The 20,815-nt window shown below is 49.7% G+C and overlaps 7 protein-coding genes across 7 annotated transcripts; 3 read left to right on the forward strand and 4 right to left on the reverse strand.

The window, feature by feature from the left end:
• Nucleotides 1-147: 147 nt before the first annotated feature.
• Nucleotides 148-4,773, forward strand: HO173_010190 (uncharacterized protein; the record flags this gene model as incomplete). Its single annotated transcript, XM_037312076.1, has 3 exons — nt 148-190; nt 261-493; nt 3,604-4,773. 3 exons carry the CDS (start codon nt 148-150, stop codon nt 4,771-4,773), a joined length of 1,446 nt encoding a protein of 481 aa, XP_037161090.1.
• A 1,041-nt stretch (nt 4,774-5,814) lies between these two features.
• On the forward strand, nt 5,815-6,696 carry HO173_010191 (uncharacterized protein; the record flags this gene model as incomplete). The annotated part of the gene is made up of 4 exons (XM_037312077.1): nt 5,815-5,879; nt 5,943-6,186; nt 6,239-6,307; nt 6,361-6,696. The coding sequence occupies 4 exons, from the start codon at nt 5,815-5,817 to the stop codon at nt 6,694-6,696; spliced, it is 714 nt and encodes a 237-aa protein (XP_037161091.1).
• A 176-nt stretch (nt 6,697-6,872) lies between these two features.
• Nucleotides 6,873-8,902, forward strand: HO173_010192 (uncharacterized protein; the record flags this gene model as incomplete). Its single annotated transcript, XM_037312078.1, has 3 exons — nt 6,873-6,915; nt 6,968-6,994; nt 7,050-8,902. 3 exons carry the CDS (start codon nt 6,873-6,875, stop codon nt 8,900-8,902), a joined length of 1,923 nt encoding a protein of 640 aa, XP_037161092.1.
• A 1,533-nt stretch (nt 8,903-10,435) lies between these two features.
• On the reverse strand, nt 10,436-12,494 carry HO173_010193 (uncharacterized protein; the record flags this gene model as incomplete). The annotated part of the gene is made up of 3 exons (XM_037312079.1): nt 10,436-11,435; nt 11,495-12,272; nt 12,374-12,494. 3 exons carry the CDS (start codon nt 12,492-12,494, stop codon nt 10,436-10,438), a joined length of 1,899 nt encoding a protein of 632 aa, XP_037161093.1.
• Nucleotides 12,495-14,299: 1,805 nt separating this feature from the next.
• On the reverse strand, nt 14,300-15,347 carry HO173_010194 (uncharacterized protein; the record flags this gene model as incomplete). The annotated part of the gene is made up of 2 exons (XM_037312080.1): nt 14,300-14,852; nt 15,124-15,347. The coding sequence occupies 2 exons, from the start codon at nt 15,345-15,347 to the stop codon at nt 14,300-14,302; spliced, it is 777 nt and encodes a 258-aa protein (XP_037161094.1).
• Nucleotides 15,348-15,558: 211 nt separating this feature from the next.
• On the reverse strand, nt 15,559-17,750 carry HO173_010195 (uncharacterized protein; the record flags this gene model as incomplete). Its single annotated transcript, XM_037312081.1, has 8 exons — nt 15,559-15,993; nt 16,138-16,463; nt 16,519-16,858; nt 16,980-17,044; nt 17,108-17,190; nt 17,247-17,360; nt 17,424-17,494; nt 17,586-17,750. The coding sequence occupies 8 exons, from the start codon at nt 17,748-17,750 to the stop codon at nt 15,559-15,561; spliced, it is 1,599 nt and encodes a 532-aa protein (XP_037161095.1).
• Nucleotides 17,751-18,870: 1,120 nt separating this feature from the next.
• HO173_010196 (uncharacterized protein) lies at nt 18,871-20,477 on the reverse strand (the record flags this gene model as incomplete). The annotated part of the gene is made up of 2 exons (XM_037312082.1): nt 18,871-19,171; nt 19,765-20,477. The coding sequence occupies 2 exons, from the start codon at nt 20,475-20,477 to the stop codon at nt 18,871-18,873; spliced, it is 1,014 nt and encodes a 337-aa protein (XP_037161096.1).
• Nucleotides 20,478-20,815: the final 338 nt, after the last annotated feature.

Here is a 20,815-nt window from a genome sequence, read left to right on the forward strand (position 1 = left end):
ACAAGACTCTAACGTAGGCTCGACCGACTAACAATAGCAAATTAGCTGGACGCTTAGATCTTCAACACCGCGATTCTCCCATCACGTGCGGACATAGCGGCAGCAAGGGGTCAAAGATGCACTACCTCAACTCAACGGTCAAAAACCATGTTAGATGAAGCGGAGGAGAGTTGTTCTGTTCTTGTCAAGAGTCCGTCTGACCTCCAGCCTCGCCAAGGCCCAGGACGCCACCCACACCTCGTCTAACTATCCAATTAAAGGAGATCGTGTCTTATCTCTCCAAGGCTGCCAGGCTAGATTCTTATTGGCTCTCACCAAAGGTACTTTGGAAATGATCGGCCTAGACTTCCGGCTCCGAGCACTTCAGATTGAGAAATCACGGGCAGGCAGCGTGTCGCGAGGAATCGAGGGCGGCAAAATCGTCAACTTTCTTTATCTCCACGAATACTCATTCCACTTCGTTACTCGATGGTTTGGCATGAGCGGCAGCACGGTAATGTATCATCAAGGACAATCTGCGAGTAAGGTCGCCGCTTTGAAAGAACTGTAAGTTATCTCTTGGGCGCTGGCGAACCCTGGCTTTTTGACCAGTGGTAACCACATGAGATGTTGAGAATGTATTTAAAGACTATCTCATTTCATGAGGCAGCGAGAAGTTTCATAAGACGTGATAAGACAAGGTTTTGACCCGACTCCAAGAAGACTTGACAGAAGATAAAATGCATCCACGCGCGCGCTTGATCGGTACATGAGCGGTCCTCAAGCCTCTTGGTCCACCCATCGGTAAATGAGCTCTCCTCAGACCCTTCCGCCCCTCTCTCTAGAACAGAATCACACTTCATGCCCTTATCTTCATGTTACAAAGTCGACGTAGATGCCTCGCGCCCCTACAACACTTGTTGGACCCAAGAAGACACAAGGATCGAGCAACTACCCTCCGCGCTCCTCCCTTTCAACCTAATATTTGCGCGAGAACCCTCAGTCCCACAACGTCAAACATACCTATAATTGTAACACCGTCACTGCCGTTGTTGAACCCACCCGAACCATGAACTCCCCTCCGGACTTTCCCGTACCTATCGTTGCAAGCGAGCCCACTCGGTTCATCCGGGCCCTAGGTCTCCGCCAAACGAGCCCTGCCTGAGTCCGTAAAGACATTCGCCGGGGACTAGGTGCTTTTGATGAAGGCAACACAGATGAACTCAATGCTAGCTCATGGTCCGATACTGGCGTCCACCAATTTTGTGAACAGTTGTTGACCTCATGTTCCATGTACCTGAGTGCATTTTCTAGATCCTTGTATCTCCGCTCAAGCTCGTATATCAGGTATATCAGCTCGCTTCTCTCGAGCGTTTTATCGCAGCATTCTTAACACAATTTCCGATTTCCCAGCCAATAGCAGGGTTCCAACCGCCAGGAATTCAATTTTCTTCGTCGTTATCAAGGTTCCAAATATGCAGATTTGGGAAGGTCGTAGAAGGGGCTATATGGTGGGCAGAGGACTGGTTGGTTTCGTGCAAAGGTGGTTGAGAGAAGCGTGGTCAGAGTTTAGAGGGTAGGGGGAACTAATGCATATCTTCAGTGAAGTAATCAGAGCTAGGAACAAGTAGCCAATCGAGTGCATTTGCGAGGTATTCCGTGACAACGCCACCCAGCCTTTCCTCCGAGAAGCACTTGCCAAGGACCCAGCTAGCCATATCGCGTATATCAGTTGGGTTGATGATAATGAGGTCCTTGTCTTTGACATGTTGGCTGGAGATGTGAAATTGAATTTGGCAGGTAGCCTTCCTGACTCCAGTATCAGGAAAGGTATTGCCAGTAGTGCTACAATACCAGCCCCTTCGGCTATCGCATACATGTCGCGTATTACCAGGGCTAGTAATTACCAGCCACCATCACCCACCTGTTCTATTGTTATGTACATAATATCCGTACATCCCATGAATCAATAATCAGTCTTTCGTCACAATCATTCTTTTCTAACTTCTGGTATCTCTTTCAACAGTAGTGCAACACATTGTAGAGCAAGGACGGCTCACCGTGTGAGACCTCGAGCGGCATGCGATTTGGATCAACATTGGGAGAATGGTATAAGCAGGGTTCATCTTCTGTGCCACTGGGTAGGAGACCTAAGGGTTAAGGCTACCGGGCAATCTGGCAATCTGGAGGGTCGGATCTATCAGTCGAAAGTGTTGAGTGCTATAAGGTCAGAATATACCGATTTCCCCACTCTTAAGAATCAATGATGGCTGAAACGCGAATAGTGGGGCGACTATTACCCCTGCTCACTCGCGCGAAGCCTGACTGCACGGGGGGCACATATATGTTGGCTTGAGGAGCCGAGCCCAACGTCATTCTTCACCAGTCTTTGGTGACAAATTGAGAACACGCATGTTTGCGCAAATGTCACTCACCAGATTCTCACAATGTTCCAGGCGCCCTATGGGTTATGTATGATGTTTATACCATTGCATGATATGTTCAACTCTTGATGGTGAACCTGTATATGTGCGGGCGATTGCCCAGGGTATGTAGTTCCCCATGCGTCATGTACATATCCAGCATATAGACCTCAGTACCCAGCCAATGTGTTCTTCAATTTATAGAGCTGAAAGCCTTGGTCTCCGCTACGCTCTACAACATGTGTATCAACGTGCTAGGACTCCACAGGTAACAAGCAGGACAGCCCAAGTCAAGTGTCTTGGGATACTGGAGAAGTAAGAACAGCACGACAGTACCCGCTCGCGGTCCCCAGTATCCCTGGCGGTTCCATTGGGATAAACCTCAGGAGAGATGGTCAATGCGCTCTTCGGAAGGACATTTCCAATCTTTTCACCAAAGACCTTCGCCCAGTGTAGTAGCCTTATGGCGTTCTTCATAGTGGGGCTAATAGTGCTCGCAAGCCTCGACACATAGCGTTGTAGTATATAACTAATCTTTCTCATGCACAAGCAAGACTCGCACAGCTAAGCATGGGAGAACAGTTTGTCCGTCCGTACGTAGGCTGCAGACTGGATTGAAGCAGTCGTCAACAGCGAGTGGTGTAATTCCGCCTTCTCCTCTATATCCTGCCCGCCGTTCCGTACGTAGCACGTAAAGTGTCTCGCAGCTGAATGATGGCTCGATATCGAACGATGAGACATGATGAAGGATTAGGCGAAGGAGCTCGTTCAGAGCTTAAAGGTGGGGCAGTATTGCGGGAGGGGTTGCCCTTAGCAGGCTCAGGACATTCGCTTTAGATTTGGCAGCACAGGCTGTCGTATCAACCTTGTTTCAGAGGTCTTTGTGAGAATCAAGGCCTAGAATGCCGAGAATGCTTTGAGGATCCCTCGGATGTTTGTGAGTTTGCTCGGAGGATATCTTGGCGCTCGACAGTAGTTGCCTACTTTCCAGCCGCCAAGTTTTGAAGAAAAGATCGTGCCCAAACCTAAGTCGACCTCACCCAGTCTTGGGCTTTTTGGCTTTTGAGGGAAAATAAAGCAGAGCAACTTGCCAAAGAGCTGCTCTGAACTCAAGTAGCTTCGGGGATAGCTACATCTGGAGTAAATAGCCCTTGGCTGACGTTTTACCCACGCATAAAAACCTAGAACTGACAGGCTACAGGCTATGTCCGCATCGCTCACTCACGATCCCTTGGGATCACCTATCCAAACTCAAATTACAAGTCTGACGGGAGTCAACCGTCAGCATCCTGGAGCCAACGGATCGACAACAAGCGCGACCCCCAACCCAATTCCTGCCTCACCTTTCCAAATTCGAATCCCGGGTCTGACGGAACCCTCGTACGACGACCTATTCCCCACCTCACATCGTACCAAAAAGGATGAAGTCGGACCATTCGAGATTTCCACAAGTTTCTTCAAGAAAGAGTTTGGTATTGAAAGGCTGCACAAGATCCACAAATGGCTATTCCTTGTCGGTCGACCCATGCCTCCAAGGCCTCTACACTATCAAAAAGCCGTCAAGCGCGATATTATTGTCCATGAGCAGTTTGACTTGCATCTTGTTTTGGACGACAAACGAATGTTTCTCAAGCCGATCCCTGGATATCTCTTCGATCCAACATTTTGGGACGAAAATCTTAGCTGCCAGGAACAATGCGCAGCTGCTCAAGGTAGCACGCAGGGTGCAAGCGGCACCGAGACGGGAGAAGAAGTCCCTCTTTGTGACCGATGCGAGATATATAAATGCGCACTTGGCTTTATGATATCCTATGCTTCCTTAATAACATACGAGAGTGATCTTCACATCGCTAAGGACGCACATCTCGTACCAAACGCTCTGGATTGGCCAGCTTGGAGAAGGCTTGTCAAAAAGCTGCTCACTCCAGCAAACAAGCGCAACATCAACAAGCGCTATACCTACGGCGAACTGAAACTGACCCGTTTGAACTGGATATACCGGTGTACTTTGAAGTCCCCATACGGCTATAATACATACAATAATTTCTGGCACGACAACTATGCCCGCATCGTCTCTTTGTTTGCATTTATCGCCCTCGTCCTGACCGCAATGCAGGTCGGACTTGCGACAACTCGTCTTCAACACAATGACGCCTTCCAACGAGCCTCCTATGGATTCACAGTCTTTTCAATTGTCTTTCCGTACGCCTGTATCTGTCTCGCCGTCGGAACCGTCTTTATACTCGTCGTCTACCATACGATTGCAACGTTGGTGTATCATATGACGAAAGGGCTTACGAAGAAGCCTACGATGAAACCTACGAAGAAACCTGCAGCAACTCAGAGCTCTCTTGCTGCCAGTCCAGTGTAATATTGATCTTCTAGCATGGAAGCAGGGTAAATGTGACGAATCAAACGCCGGGCTCGTTTCGCAAGAGGTCTTCAAGCGCAGGCCTCCCCCTTGTCACCTGTGTTTTCATTTGAGCTAGAAAAGGGTTCCGACTGTGAAGCTGTGAATATGTGGGAGGCCCTTTGCAGGCCGCGTCGGAACTGTCCTTTCACTATTTGTCTTCTCTTATCTCGCTACTATATTCTACTGATAGGAGAGCCAAAGGGCGGGACATTGATGAACGACCTTTGTCTGTGCTGAGGAAGTCGGGTAGGAAATAGAAGTCCCGCGGAGAATCACTATCCGAGTTCCATTCCGGATGCATCCAACGCCTGTCAAAATGCTCACGTGTGCCAGCCTTCTTGGCGCCATTCTCTAGTAGTAGCTTTTCCACCCCCTCGTGCTCCTCCGCTTCGGCCGCTCATAAAGATGTCACGCCAGACTTGTCTCTGAACACTATCACGGGTTCTCGATTTTGACCGAGATTTATTGTTCCTAAAGGCTGGCATGCCTGAATCGAAGTCGGGGGCCTCTCGCTGCCCTTCAGACAAGATGGTAGAGTTGAGCCGGGAGGGTGAGCGGGTGTCAGCCGTAAAGATAGGCGTCATAGGCTGTCGAGCTTCCTCTCTAAGATTAAAGTAGTTTACATAAGCTGGTACTTGCATTCGACCAATTCTTCATCAATTTACGACTTTACGCGCACGAATCAGCGAGACGAGTGTTATCTGAAATCAGGCGGTAGGGCATGTGTTCGCGAGCTGACCCCTCCATCCACTACGTTGTTCAACGGGACCGGCGTCTGCTTCCAAGTATTGTCTCAATCAATTGTGTTATGATTGAGGTGTCCATCCCCTACGAATTTTGACTGTAAGTGTGATCACATAGAAAGAATTTCACGTCTACGGGAAACACTCTCCGGGGATACTGCGGTCGCGTTGTGATAATCGACTGGGTCTATTCATTGCTTCTTTCAACGTGAACTAGTCAATCGGGTAAGGACACTTTGATCGAGAGTCCTACTGAATGGCGGATTGTCCAGAAGTGCTGGGGTTGAAGGTACTCTTTGAAGGCCAAGATCCATGTGTGGAGTAGGTCCCGAATCTAGTGGCTTTGCGTATAGTTTTGTGTACTGACTGTGTTGTTCTTCTCAGCATCGTTGCAGTTCATGGTCTGGGTGCCAGTCCGGACTGGGCATGGATCAGGAAAGTGAAAGACGGCGATAAAGAAGTACATGTCAATTGGCTTGCAGACGAGAACATGCTTCCCGCAAGACTTCCCGGTTCCCGAATCATGACTTTCAACTATGAGTCGAAGTGGTTTTTGAAGGCTCCAAAGCAACGCCTTCCTCTATGCGCTATCCAGTTGCTGACGGCTTTGGACAATCAACGCAAAGAGGTGATTGACTCTCCAGCCAGGGATCTAATCTCATGGGTCTAAATATTAGCAGGAGAAGGATACGAAATACAGACCATTGATCTTCATCGGCCATAGCCTTGGTGGAGTAGTCATTGAGCAGGTGAGATAGGACCATCTCATATGCGATCAGCACAAGTACTTATCTTTTTTTAGAGTTTGGTGACCGCAAACTCTCATGGTGGCAGCTTTCAGTACCTTGCTGAGTCGACCGTGGGATCAATCTTTCTTGGTACTCCCCATCGCGGTACCCCAGCTGGGAAATGGGGAGAAATTGCCGCCAAGACTGCAAAGGCTTTAGGGTTTGGATCAGAGGATAGTATATTGAAGGACCTTCGAGAAGGTGCAGAGAGCCTTAGAGATCTCCTATATGAGTTCACTTTATGGGCCAACAGAGCCCCACTCGAACTTGTCTGCTTTTTTGAGCAGCATAAAACAGATTATGGAAAGAGGTATGGTGTTACATGGACGGAGCTGGTAAGGCGCCCATGACTTCAGATCTTTTACGATCTCTCTGACAGCAAGACCTCGATAAGATTGTGGACGAGATTTCAGGCTGTATAGACGGTCATCGAAAGGTGCCCCTACCAACCGATCATCTGAAGATCAACAAGTACAGCGGACCCGATGATCCGTCCTATATAGCAGTATACCCCTCAATTGTGGATATGGCCCAGAAGGCAATTCGTGTAGTCCAAAGCAGACTGAACCGTAAGCAGATCTCAACTCATTTATGTACCCAAGCTGACATATCTGTGAACAGCTCAGGCAATTGTTAAAAACAATTCAAGTACGATGCACACCAGTAAATTGGTCGGCCATATCGACTGACTTCAGTCACACAGGGATACCCCCCGAGAACTTGGAATGTCTGCAATCTCTATGCCTTTCCGATCCTCAATTTGACCTCGCAGCGATCCGCAATGCTAAGGGAGACAGAGTCGATGGCACTTGCGAATGGATTCTCACTCAAGACCGATACACGTCATGGTTAGTTGAAGACAGTCCACAGCTGCTCTGGCTCTCTGGCGCGCCCGGAATCGGAAAGACGATGATGTCCAGTTTCTTGGTGGAAGAACTCACGCAGTTAGCAGAGCATTCATCGCAGATGACGTTGGCATACTACTTCTGTGATGACAAATTCCAGGAACGTAGGACCGCCACATCCATTCTCCGGGGACTACTGCTGCAATTATTACGGCAGCGACCAATTCTCTTCAAGCACATTCTGCAGACGCGCTTTGATACGTTGCGCGACGGCCTCTTCACGAATTTCCATGCGCTGTGGACGATTTTCATTAGCATCGTACAGGATCCCGAAGCGGGTGAGGTCTGTTGCTTGATAGATGCTTTGGATGAATGTGAGAATGAATCACGTCAGCTGTTTCTCACCGCTTTCAAGAAACTATTCGTTTCTCAGCAGAGCGAAAAGACATATGTCAAGTTTATTGTCACCAGTAGACGGGAAAAAGACATAGTTGAGTCACTGTCCGCAGTCGGTCCAGCCATCCGGAATCTCCAGGTTGACTCAGGGAAAGTCAATGACGACTTGTCCAAATTTATCGTTGTTAAAGTCAACGAGTTGTCGACAAGAAAGAAATATAGTGAGAGCCTGAAGGAAGACGTCAAGCATGCCTTGACAAATAAGGCTGAGGGAACGTTCCTGTATGTCTCACTGGTCTTGGATGATCTCAACAAAAAGGCGAAATCGGTAGTCATAAAAACGCTGCAGGAACTACCTTCAGGCCTCAACAATTTGTACGACAAGATTCTCAGTCGGATCGAAGACGACGACGACATGAAAATCGCAAGTTCGGTGCTCCACTGGGTGGCTGTTGCGCGAAGGCCTCTGACTGTGAGAGAACTTGCAATGGCACGCGTTCTAGGCAATGGAGAATGGGAAGGTAACACGAGACCACCGGAAGACCTCTTGAATTATTTTCAGGATGATTTCATACGCTGCGAGCCGCTTGTCTACGTTGATACTGTCAAAAAAACCATCAACCTCGTTCATCAGTCCGCCAAGGATTACCTTTTGGGTGCACATCTCCAAGGGAACGGTGACCTGTCCCAGTATCATGTTGTCCTCGACACGACAAATCTCCTAATGTTCAGAACCTGTTGGACATATTTCTGCCTGGAAGAATTCAAACAACATACGAAGTCAATGCACGAAACGCTGGAGAACAGATTACTCTTTGGAGATTCGCATTGGGGAAGCTTATTAGACGACTACTGCTTTTTCGCATATGCGAGTCGTGAGTGGCGGAATCATGCAGTAGCAGCTGGTCCAGCTTTGGCCACTGACTGCAAATTCTGGGAAGAGGACCTAGATAAATTGCCGACATTACGTGATTATTGGTTACTCCAGGCAGCTGCAGAAGGACAAGAAGTAGTAGTGCAGCAACTGCTCGAGAACGGTGCTGAGCTGGAGTCTAAGGACAATCGTGGTCGTACACCACTGTTGTGGGCGGTTGTGAAGGGGCGTGAGGCGGTAGTGAAGCTACTATTGAGTCGAAGTGATGTGGTAGCAGACTCTCAGGATGATTACGGCCGAACACCACTGTGTCTCGCCGCAATGCATGGGCACGAGGCAGTGGTAAAGCTACTATTGAGTCGAAATGATGTAAAAGCAGACTCTCAGGATGAATTAGCGGCCGAACACCACTCTGCGGGTGGCCGCAATGAAAGGGCATGAGGCAGTGGTGCAGCTACTATTGAGTCGAAGTGATGTGGTAGCAGACTCTCCGGATAAAAACGGCCGAACACCACTATCGTTGGCCGCAAGCAATGGGAATGAGGCAGTGGTAAAGCTACTATTGAGTCGAAGTGATGTGGTAGTAGACTCTCGGGATGAAGACGGCCGAACACCACTGTCATGGGCCGCAGAGAGCGGGCACGTGGCAGTGGTGCAGCTACTATTGAGTCGAAGTGATGTGGTAGCAGACTCTCGGAGACGTGAGCTATACGCCAAAAAAAAGACGAATAGAGGACGTTTCGGAAGATTGATTCTAATCATCACCTAATGTAGAGTCGGATTCGTTTTTCTCGATCAAAATATCCTTCTCTCAAAGAGCAGCTCTTCGTTGTCAATACTCCATTTCCTACTATCTGATCCCGTTCCCTGCACACCTGCCTAGAGAATCAACCCGAGCCAGCAGCCCACACCACAAATTCCGTGGCAGGCATCACAAGAAACGATGATGGACTGTAGACTCCGCGGTCTAGCCACCTCGAAGTCTACGTTGGAAGACCCAACGCTTCTGATGTCGAGTCTCGTCTGCGCCGAGCGGTCGATGGATGTTGGGGGAGACTAGACTTGTTTCGTGACCACTAGCAAGGGGAACGGGGATAGTGGTAAATGGTCTCTATTTCTTGAGAAGGCTTCTGAAATGATGTGGTTAGCAATTACTCTCGCGTTTGATAAAGGTTCTGGGCCGATTACACCACTTTCATTGGTAAACGGGCCTCTGCACTGGCTACCGTGGGCACTGAGGCAGCTGGTGAACACAGCTACTATTGAGTCGAAATGATTTGACAATATCAGAACTCTCGATAAATACTAATACAGTCCAAACCCAGGCAACCCACCCCTTGAACCGAAGGCCGTTTTTCTTCCCGTCACCCATGAACATCATAGTTCCGTTACCCGCCATAGTCCCATTATACCCTCCTGTGCGTTCGTGGCCAAGTCACCCTATCACTTATGTCATGGCGCCAATGCCTGCTGAATCCAGGGACACGAGGCAGTGGTAGCAAAGCTACTATTGAGTCCGAAATGATGTGGTAGCAGACTCTCCGGATAAAGACGGCCGAACACCACTGTCGTTGGCCCGCAAGCAATGGGTACGAGGCAGTGGTTACAGCTACTATTGAGTCGGAAATGATGTGGTTAGCGAGACTCTCAGGATTGTTGTCGCGCCGAGGAGGACACCACTATCGGAGGGGCCGTAGACGAATGCGGATCACGCGGGCTTAAGTCGTGCAGCTACTATTGAGTCGAAGATGATGTTTGGTAGCAAACTCGGTTATGTCAGGTGGTTGATAACAGACTTCCGTTGGCCAAAGACAATGGGCACGAGACAGAGGGCCAAGAGTATCGGTGTGTATGATGGTGACTTCTCCGGTTCAAAGTCGGCTACGAACTATGGCAGGCCTTATGTCGAAATGTGGAGTTCCCAGCCATGTTCCCAGCCACTCTCCGCTATGACCTGTGCGCACGTCGGCTATATCACTCTTTTTCTATGGGGTCAAAGACACCCCAGCCGGCCGGAATCGCCTTTACCTCGCCCTCCGCGCTGATTGATCCTGATTGATACACCACCGGCATTCCATTTATGGTCACTGGAGCAGCATCTTGTGTGATGGTATGACCATGTAAGACGATAGCGGATGGAAGAGTGAGCGGAGTGTTCTTCGTGTCGCTAAGGTCGGCTGCGGATGGATTGGAAGGGCCGTTCGATGGTGGGTCGCCTGCAGGGGCTTGTGTAGGGTCGAGAGCGGGCGCTGTGGCCGCAGATGCTGCATTGCCTGCGGGATCCTGTGAGTCGTTAGGAACTCCGGAATCTCCTGACCATGGATCATTAGGCTTAGGATGCAGGTTGTCACTGCTAGAATCTCCAGACTCTCCCGTCGATGGACCACTAGGCTTGGGAGACGGATTAGAATTACTGGGATCTCCCGAAGTTCCTGTGGACGGATCAACAGGTTTAGAAGGCGAATTCGGAGATGGATCTGGATCTGGATCTTTCTGTTGAGAGACTCCTGCTCCCGTTTTGTGTGGTAAAGCAGGAATTGAGGGACTTGGTGAAGCAGCATTATTCTGGGCCTGCGTACCTACATTTGTTGGCGCTGGTGCCATAGCTGCTGCAGGGCTTAGGGTACGGGGAGGGTCCTGGCCTTCGAACATGTCAGCTGTGCAGGATTTCCATGCCGGCACCATAGCAATCAATTTAGAAGGCAATACTATCAGAGGCTGGTAGGAGGAATAGTTGGACCATGCTTCGGGTAGAAAGTGATCGGTCCCATTCCACGGGCCACATGGTAGTTCGGCAGTGTCAAGTGCCGATGTAAAGGTTTGGTAATTGGTTCCTGTCCCATCATTCAATATGAATGTAGATAGCTCCCGTGCCGAGAAGGCAAGGGTTATGGAAGTAGCTGCTGATCCGATCAGTCCACAGGCATCGGACGCGGACACTGTAGGGAACTTGACGTATATGGAAGGCGATGTGCTGAACGATCCATTAGTAAGTCCCAAGCATGTAGCAGCGTCACTATGAGAGCTACTTACTATATGTATCCGTCTGAGTCGGTTGCATAAACGGAGTGGTTACGAGCAGCAGTCCCCGCATTGGTACTTGTACTATCGAAACCAGCCGAAGTTTTGCCTAAACAGGCTGTGTTGGGATGAAGAGCAGGCCAGTATAGCATCTGGAGGTTATTGAAGTATATCGAACATCTTCCGCAACAATACGGCTCTGAGGTTATAGGCCAGAGTACGGTTGAGTAAGACACAGCCACTGTAGTCTGGCCATTGGTCAAGGTAAAAAACGTAGCCCATCTGGGAGTCACAGTAGTCGACGGATTGGCGGCCGCGTAAGAGAAGAAATCCGAGGTACAGGCCGGTTGTCTTCCGTAGCTGATAAACGATGCCACGACAGTTTTGTTTTTGTCGTAAAGAAAGCCATTGGCATCCCACGGTTGTGGAGTTGAGGATGTCGTGGTCAGGTCATTGGCAACTTCTACTACTGGCAGCACATCTTGGGTCGCCCACGTGGTCGGCCCGACCAGAACGACACCGCTAGGACCAAAGTCTTCCGTGTTGGTAAAGCCTAAGGGTAGTGTGTATGTTGGATGTTGGGTCGTGTAACGGGTTGTGACATAATCGCCACGGCTGTTGGAATTCGGAGGCGACTGCCCTTGCGGTATGTTCGAAGACTTCAAGGTCGTGTAGGAATGAGAGGTCGAGCCAAGTCTCATTGGCGGCGCCGTAGCGGACGCATGGGAGAACGAAGATATATTTGCAGTGCTTATCGTGGAGAATTCGAAAGCTGTGGCAAGGCCGCTTGCTGCTCAGATTTAGCAACAGTGATACGCAGTCTTCCTTCGGTCGCAGCATGGAGAAACACCACTCGAATTCTATGAGGGCTAGATGAAGGGAAGAACATACCATCAAGCAACAAACACGACACAAGCGATTTGTACATCATCTCGTATGGTTTCTCTTCAGTACCAACCTCAGCGAAAGGGAAGGTTTCTGCAATCAAAGCTCTATCTGAATGAACAGGCATGAGACGACAGGGAGGGTTTTTTTTGAGGAAGACATATGGAAAAGAGAATGTGCGCAGATTGATAGCCTTGCGCTCAATACAGAGGCATACTTAGAGCGCTGCAGGGCTAGTTGCAGATGCTTCGCCCAGTCGTGACTGCTCGAGCATCCACTTTCCTACATTTGATGAGGGCCAAAAGAAGCCTTCGGCTTCCAGAGCCACTCGATAATCCTTCAGCGAGTGGGAAGTAGCTCTATGGTCGCCTTGCGGGCACTGCCGTCGAGGGACGAACAGACTTATTACAGTGAGAGTGTCTGTATGGTCTTTCGGTGATTATGAATTTTGACTAAGGACCCGGGGGAATAGAATGCCTACGGTCTTGTGTCGAACCCATCCCACAAGGCTCAATCGCGGTTAGAATTCCATTGCAAAAATAGGGGAAGGGTGCATTTCTCGCTTGAGTCTGCGGCACCGACCTGGAATACTTGAAGTTGATTCAAGAAACAAAAAAGTAATACGCACTCAGCCCCATTCCATGAAGGGGGGTGGGATGTTTATGGTGGGGGATAGCGTCAGCCCCCGGCTAATTGAGGTGCTTTTTGGTGGGCACTACCCTCTAACGACGCGACGAGGATAAAAATCACCAGGCATCGAATCGGATGTTACTGACCTGTTTTGGGCATGAGCAGGTAATTATAGTTCAATGTAAAAGAAGTCGCAGGCCCAAGCGTGAATCTCGCTGAAGCTTAAGGCTACGTGGTCAAGGGTGACCGGGTCCATGGTCTTCCCGCGAGACCATTAGGGCATGGGATACCTTACTGTTGTAAAGGGTTCAGCCTTAACACTGTGGATATCGTGGGAGATCCGTACGAACAAGAGATCGAGTCGTGCAGACTGTTTGACTGTCAACTAGATCGCAGCTTTTCTTAAAATGAAGATCAAGCACCGCAGAGTCGAACACCGCAGAGATTGAGTAGTGTTCAAGGAATCTCAGACAGCTGGTGGATGGGCGTTGACCCAAAGCCCAGGGCCCTTCAACGGTTCACCGAGTAACCCTTGCTTATAATCGTTGCAATAATGCGTCTTCCATACCAATTGACTCACAGACTCCCTATCACCTCGCATATCCAAAGGTACGCCCAGTAAGGGAATGGCTTGCATATGTGCGCTGCAACGGAATCAGCCCTGCATGCGATGCTCGATGCCTCGTGCCTTCAAGGCAAACACCGGCGATTTCCACGGCCGTTTGCGCACTCCGCCGCAGTCAAATCCGTACCTATGTTCCTGGGGTGGAGGCGCAAAGCGTGCGCGTAGAGATTGTTCCGCATGGATCCTTAGCTCTGTTGTGGACGTAGACATTTAGGACGGCAGAGCTCAATCCCACCGAAAAGCGCCTACATCGTTAATGCTGCGGGTGGGAACCCCACCTTCGGTCCTACCATCATCATCTAGCACTTGCACTACAAGGATGCATCCGAGGTTGTCCATGCAGCAGTGGTATTTGTCCGGTACTCAGCCAAGATGGAAAGTGTTGCTTATTCTGCATTCATGTTCGTGGACTTAGTCATGCGAATGGACGATGACTTTCTGAATAACACTGTCAATAATATAAATATGTGGACTCAAGCCTCGATTCTCCGTGAGGGTGCTTGAGCTCCAAAGTGGCCGACGCTGGGATCTTGGTTACGCCTACCCCGAATCCTCATCGATCAACTCACCTCCTCATGAACAGTAGGATTCCGGCTAATCTGGCGAGTATTTTCGACCTCGTCGTACCCTTCGTCTTACGCAGCATGGTCGGAAACCTCGCCTTGAGATGCTGAGATTTAACCACCATGCTCCATGATGATCGGTCCGTTTATTAGTCTACTCCGAGGACCCTTGAGGGTTAAATTGCGGGACTGAGGTCGAGGCGAAGCTTCACGGGAGTGATTGACAGGATCAGGCGGCAACGGGCGAGAATGTCTTTGGTGCGGACGTGGAAGAACAGGACTTTCGGGAGAACAGTCGACACGCTGGTGATGAGGGATATCGTTGTCATCAAACATCACGTCAGGCTCTTCTGAAACTTTGTCCAGCAACGGCCTCTCATCCATTGATTTTGATCCTCGTTCCGTCGTTCTGCTCTGTCCATCCTGATCTAGTTGAGCGAGTTGATGATCCTGTTCAAGATGGGCTTTACGTCCTGGTATTGGTAAAGACTTTTGGCGTTCCGGCCCCAACGACGCGTGTGACGTGTTTCTTAGGGCGCTTGGTCGAATTTCAGCCTTCGAGGCTCGTTTCTTTGGAACTGAAGGAGTGGCTATGAATGTTGCAGGCACATCGCTGTCTTGGACTGTTGCAATCTTTTTCAAGGTCTGTGCAATGACTTCAGCATCACTAAGCTCAATTTGTGAGCCCTTTTCTTTCCTTTACTGTCGACCCTCTTTATACCTGAATACCTCTACTCATCATCCTCACGTGACTCGAGTCTGGGCCACGTTTCCGAAAGCCTTCGCCGTAGCGAAGGCGCCCAACTCCGGTCTCGGTAGCTACCCTTCCTCCAAGTTGGCGGTCGGGAGTGTCTTCGAACGGGCTGCGAGAATACAGGTTCTGGGCGTGGACTTCCAAGGTCCTTATCAACTCGAACAGGTACGCCGCCGGTTAATACGCGTTCTCGAAGGTAGTCATGAGGAAGACCAGATGCGCCTGCCCGGAGTGCGTGAGCTGACTTTGGCCGGAATCATCTATAACAGGCTGTTTGCGGCGTATCCTAGAGCCGCTATAAGGGTATTCGGACCCGGAACTTGGTATATCTTGCCCCGCGCGCGGCCTGGACTTGGAACTTTCCCTCTCCGTGAATATGTATTGCAAAGGCGGCTGGGCCAGAACCATTAGTGCCTCAATCCTTCAGTGCCATCATTCTGAATGGGAGCCTCACGGATTCTCTCACGCGGTTAAATTTGAGCAAGGAGCTTGGCCTTTGACACTGACGGCGATAAAGAAGGATAAAGGTCATGCACCCAATAATTTTTCTAATACTAACATCCTTTTAGTGTATACTACTGTCGTCTTCTTGATGACTCACAGCTCCCTCTCAACCCTCCTAGACATCCCGCTTCACAATCCTTACGGGCGGAATATATACTTTCCTCCCCTTTGCCACATAAAAGACCGTAGCCCAAACAAAGATTCCCCCAAACATGACAATATTCCAATTCATCGTATCCGGCTGCACCGGCGTAGCCGTCGGGAAGAAACAAAACACAAAGAAAGCCACTAAGAACACCAGCGCGATGATATTGACTGCCATCCCCGCACGGCCTAGCGACCAGCGCGCCGATGGCAGCGGTTCGCGGCGCAGACGCTTGGAGAGGATGCAGCCGATGGATAGGATGTAGGAGGCTAAGAGGGCGGAGATGGTGAGGGAGATGATGGCGTTGAGAGCGACGGCGGAGCCGAGGTTGATTAGGCTGATGACGATGCCGCAGAGGAAGGAAACTATGACTGCGTTTAGGGGGATGGGAAAGCTCGGGGAGACCTGTGGGGGTTTGGCGAGGAGGGTTAGATATTGGTGCTTTCGACAAGGTATTGCGGGGCTAACTTGAGGGTGTCGAGATGGTGGTGATGGTGAAAATAAGAAGAGATTGAATAAAGAAGGAAAAGTGCTTCGAAGCATACGCACCTTTGATAGGAAGGGCGAAAATGGCAAACCTCCATCGCGGGCAAAGGACCAGATCTGCCGAGATGCTGTGGCAATTTCTGCAATCACAGCACATACTAATGCGATGATTATAATGGCGACCATGATGTTGGTGCCGACGTAGCTGTTGGTAATGTTGTAGAACAGCTGAATAAAAGGATACTTGGTGGCAGTATTAAGTATGGCCGAGGGATCGGTAATTGTGAAGCAGAGCGTGAAGACAGCGAGGTACCCAAGGATGACATTGAGGACTACACCCCAGAAAATAGATCTTGGGAGGGTGTCGGAAGCGTCTCTGATTTCTTCGGCTGTTGTTGATTAGCTGTCTTACTCTCCCACGCAGCCCAGGATGTAGGATCCTACACATATGTACAGCGCAGTCAAAGCCAAGCATAGAGCCCAGAGGAGTGAGTAAGCCAATCATCGTTGCAAGACCGACAGTTGACCAGTTTCCACCGTTGTAGAAGTCCAGCAGGGCTGTCCTGCCACTGTTACGCGAAGGTGCCATGACCAGAAGGGGGATGACAATGGCAAAGAGGCCAAGAATGTGAATGAACAGTATGACAATTTCCACCATTGGCAATTGCTTGGCCATAGATGTATTGAAAATGATAGCAAATAACACCACTGCAATGACGAGTAGTGTGCCATGCCATGGCTGAGGGTTATAGCTGCTGTTGTTCAGAGTAATGAGGCCTTGGATCTGGAAGGGAGTTCGGAGTCAGTATCTCTTCCACAAGGTACAGAGCTGAGTGGTAGGGTTTCGGCAGAAAGCACCTGCTCTGCTGAATGTCATCCAGTACAGAGAGAGAGGAGTCACGCACGATAGTCCCCGCCAGAAAAGAAAGCCCCACCACAGATCCTTGCCACCCTGTTGCAAGAATCCAGCCTGCAGCGCTGTTTAGCAGCAAATAGAGGGACTTTTACGCGTGCCACGTAGAGGGTATTGTACCTGTGATGTAGCTGATATACTTCTGGCACCAAGCGGGGGAGAATTCTGAGACCCAGTGATACTGGCCTCCCGCGGTAGGGGACCTAGAAACCAAGGACGTCAACGTGATGTCTCCGTCTGACGAGGAGCACAGTCATACATCGAGGCCATCTCTCCTACACTGAGGTAAATGAAGATACTCGCAATGACTGTTACCGTATAACCCCAAAATATGCCTGCAGTACCACCATCTGTCAAGCTGAAAAGGACGTTGCTACCCATTCCGCCCATATCAGTAAAATGTCACTTGGCGGCGACCGTATGATAAACCACGTACGCGAAGAGAATCTCCCAGGTAGAGATCAGGACGGCTGCGAAGCCCACGGTAGATAGGAATCGGAAGTTGCGCTGAGGACGGAATCATCAGCTCAAGATCAACAATGCCGCCCGATGCTATTTCAATCTTCAAGGCTACGCTTCTAGCCGTGGCCTTACATACTCGTAAGACCTGCTTCCTTCCCAGCACTATCATGTCGTGGCGGTCCGAATCAGTTCCCATATACTTGCCTTCAATCGGACTTCCTTCACTGAGATCATGCAACTCCACTTCCGCGCGATCTTTCGTCTCTTCATATGACACAGAAGGACCTTCAAACCCAGCCATCTTGTTGGATTGGATCGGATGACCACAAAGCTCGATGACAGTGACTAATGAGCGAGATACTTCGGAAACTGCAAAGAAAGTAGATGCCCCGCATTCTCTTTATCGCTGTCGTTTTGATTAGTTCATCCTTCGAAGATGCAGTAGTGGCTTACGAACGGCCAATGAGGCGCCCTGCGAATCCTGCGCTATGCAAGATGCCCGCGCGAGTTATTGTGCAGCTTAGATAGTGCCGAGTACATCCCGCGACCCCGACTTCGGCCTAAGTAGATCGCCCAATCTGATGTTTTTGAGACTAAAATTACGCACAAGACCTGCAAAGGGAATGTACTGAGCTCCATGACTTGAACATCGTGGCATTATGCAAGGTTGTTTTTCCATCTTTCTATCATAGTTGCAAAGAGAGCCATGCCTTGGTACTAGTACTCATACCCAAATCATGAGAATGCCGGGGTCACACGCAGATCTCCGAAATACCTGAACCGGCCGTCTCAGCACCAGCACACGGAGCTATACACAACATGCCACAAACAATTCGAGCCTTCCAGACCGACTGCTGTGTTGCGCACTACGACCGCTGAATGGGCAAGTATTGCACAAGGTGTGTCGCTGTGGGGCACAAAACCGAGGAGCTGGTGCGTTCCCTCTCGCAGTAATTTCTACCTCCATGATACGAAGCTCAAGAATCCTACAGCCCCATATTTGAGGCGTGAAACTAGAGGGAGGTTTGGGAAGTAGGTGAAGGTCAAGACTCGCATGCACTTCTAACCGCTCAGGCGGTGGTTTTGCGGTGCGAAGACATTCCAGAGTTATTAACAATCAAATAAGAGGTATAGAATTGTCATGGTTCAAATTCAACACCCATCTAGCGTGCCTTGGCAAACCGTTTTCGCAGCACTATGGGACTTGAAGGTAGTACACTTCATATAATCCAATACAACTTCATTACGACAACATTGTTGAGTCTCTGACAGGAATGTAGAGTAGTGAGCGCGGTCCAAAGGTCGTTGGGTATGTATAAAAAATGGCTGAAGAATTTGGTAGAAGCGTCAGTTGAATCGGCGCGGGGATATAGCGTAGGGAGGGAGTCTGATTTGAAGACTGACACAAACCCCGCTCCTGCCTAATGCGCTGCTCCTGCCATGAACATGCGGGCAGCAGCGAAAGCTTCCTCAACGTGGATGGACGCAGCCTCGCCCTTCGGATCGGTCCTCGAACGCAGATATTGCCTTAGAAGCTCCGCGATGTCTTTGTTGCCGTGGCATAACGTATAGAATAGGCTGGAGCGTCCATAGCGGTCTCTGTGATAGGGATTTGCGCCGGCGTCAAGTAGATCCTTCGCTACTTCATAATGGCCTCTATAACAAGTGACTTGCAATGCAGTGGAGGCATTGCGGCCTCCTAACGTGTCTAGATCCATGTCCCTATTCGCGGAGATTAGCGACCCGACCATCGCTCTAGACCGGCATAGTAGAGCGGTTGTGTATCTCGTGCGACCCGGATACCTGCCTGAGGATCAAGAGAAAAGAGGCACTGGACCCAGAAGCCGAAGTTACCACCTCGCTCATAATTCGACGTGCTGTAGAGTTTCGAAATCAAAGCTTGGTCATACGGTTCCAGTGAAGCGTCAAGAGAATGGGCATGAACCCAATGATTAGAAGCGTAACTCAGAAGAGGCCACTGACGGCTGAACGCTTTCCGTTCACGAGAATTGGGGCGTTTCCTTTGCCGAAGTCCGTGAACATCATGCATGTCAAGCATTTTCGTAAGAGTAGCTTTCTTGCCTCATTTTCTTCAATGCTGAAGAAGGAAGATGGGCCGTGTTTGATCTGATCTGACAGCAGGTAGGTACGAACCGACGAATGAGAAGGGGTGAAATCTGACGTCCTGGGATGGTAGGTGATCGAGCCTTGACACCATCTGAAAAGATCGTGGTTATCCGAAAGATGGTCCGACCGGTCCACTGTCGCATCCGATCCGTAATACACAGTGTGTAGGAGTATTTGTATTTACTTACATGCCATCGGCTCTCATGTTTAACGTAACGTCAATCTCTTCTCTCATTTCTGGAGGCAATCGTTGCAGATCCTTTTTCTCTCTAATTTTGGCTTCGATGAAGAGATCGATATCTGCACTCAATGCTGACATCTCAAGGGCCGTTGCTTTCTGGGGCTCAAGGTCAATCAATGTCGTTATGAGAGGATCTTCCTCAGTTCTTGTGAAAAGCACACGGATGTCAGACGCAGACTCGGCAAGTCTGAGCAAGGTATCGATCATCGGCTCGATTTTCTTGCACTCGTTGACAGCGTCTATAAGGACAAGTATCTTCAATGGGGAGCGCGCAGTTTGGGACGTGAGTCGTTGTTCCAGATCTTGAAGGGTAGGTCCCTCTATTCTCCAAAACCCCACCTCCAACCCTTCCAGCATGTTCGGACATACAGTTGAGACCTGAGATATGAACGAGCCAACCCTATGGGCGGGATCCTGGGAAGCGGCTTCGTTAAAAGAACAAGAAAAGTAAGTGGCGGCAATTTGAAGGTGGTCTCTTCCCATCGAATGGGCAGCTCTAATTGCGCTGGCGCTGGATATGAGGGAAGTCTTCCCAGCACTCGACTTGCCAATGATGTTCAAGACGCGTGGTGTCTGGTGAGCTGGCCCTTCAAGCCATACTCGGAACTCTTTGAAGAAACCACTGACCGGTATCTGGGTGTCTCTCTCTACATGTCTCATCTTGCTTTTGTGTTGGATCGAGATGACCTGAAAACCATGCTGCTCATAATCGAAGCTAAGCTATCAACCAATCTGGCGGTTCCCCTCGTATAGTCGGCTATATCATGGACAGTTGCCGAGATCGACGTAGACTGGTGCGTTAAGATGTCAGCATTGGCAGAGACAGTTGCGGCTTGTCGACCTAGAGGGAGGTCATCCGCCTTCTCGTTCACATGACGTGTTTCGGGATTGACCATCTGCCTTTCAGATGACTATATATACCTTCTAGCACATTGTTTACAGTGAAAAGAGCACAGCCTTTTAATCGGACCTTATTGTCATGTCTCTCAAAATAATGA

Source organism: Letharia columbiana (genome assembly GCF_014066305.1).
Source record: "Letharia columbiana isolate WasteWater2 chromosome Unknown Sc0000046_s0, whole genome shotgun sequence".
In the NCBI taxonomy this organism is placed as follows: domain Eukaryota; kingdom Fungi; phylum Ascomycota; class Lecanoromycetes; order Lecanorales; family Parmeliaceae; genus Letharia; species Letharia columbiana.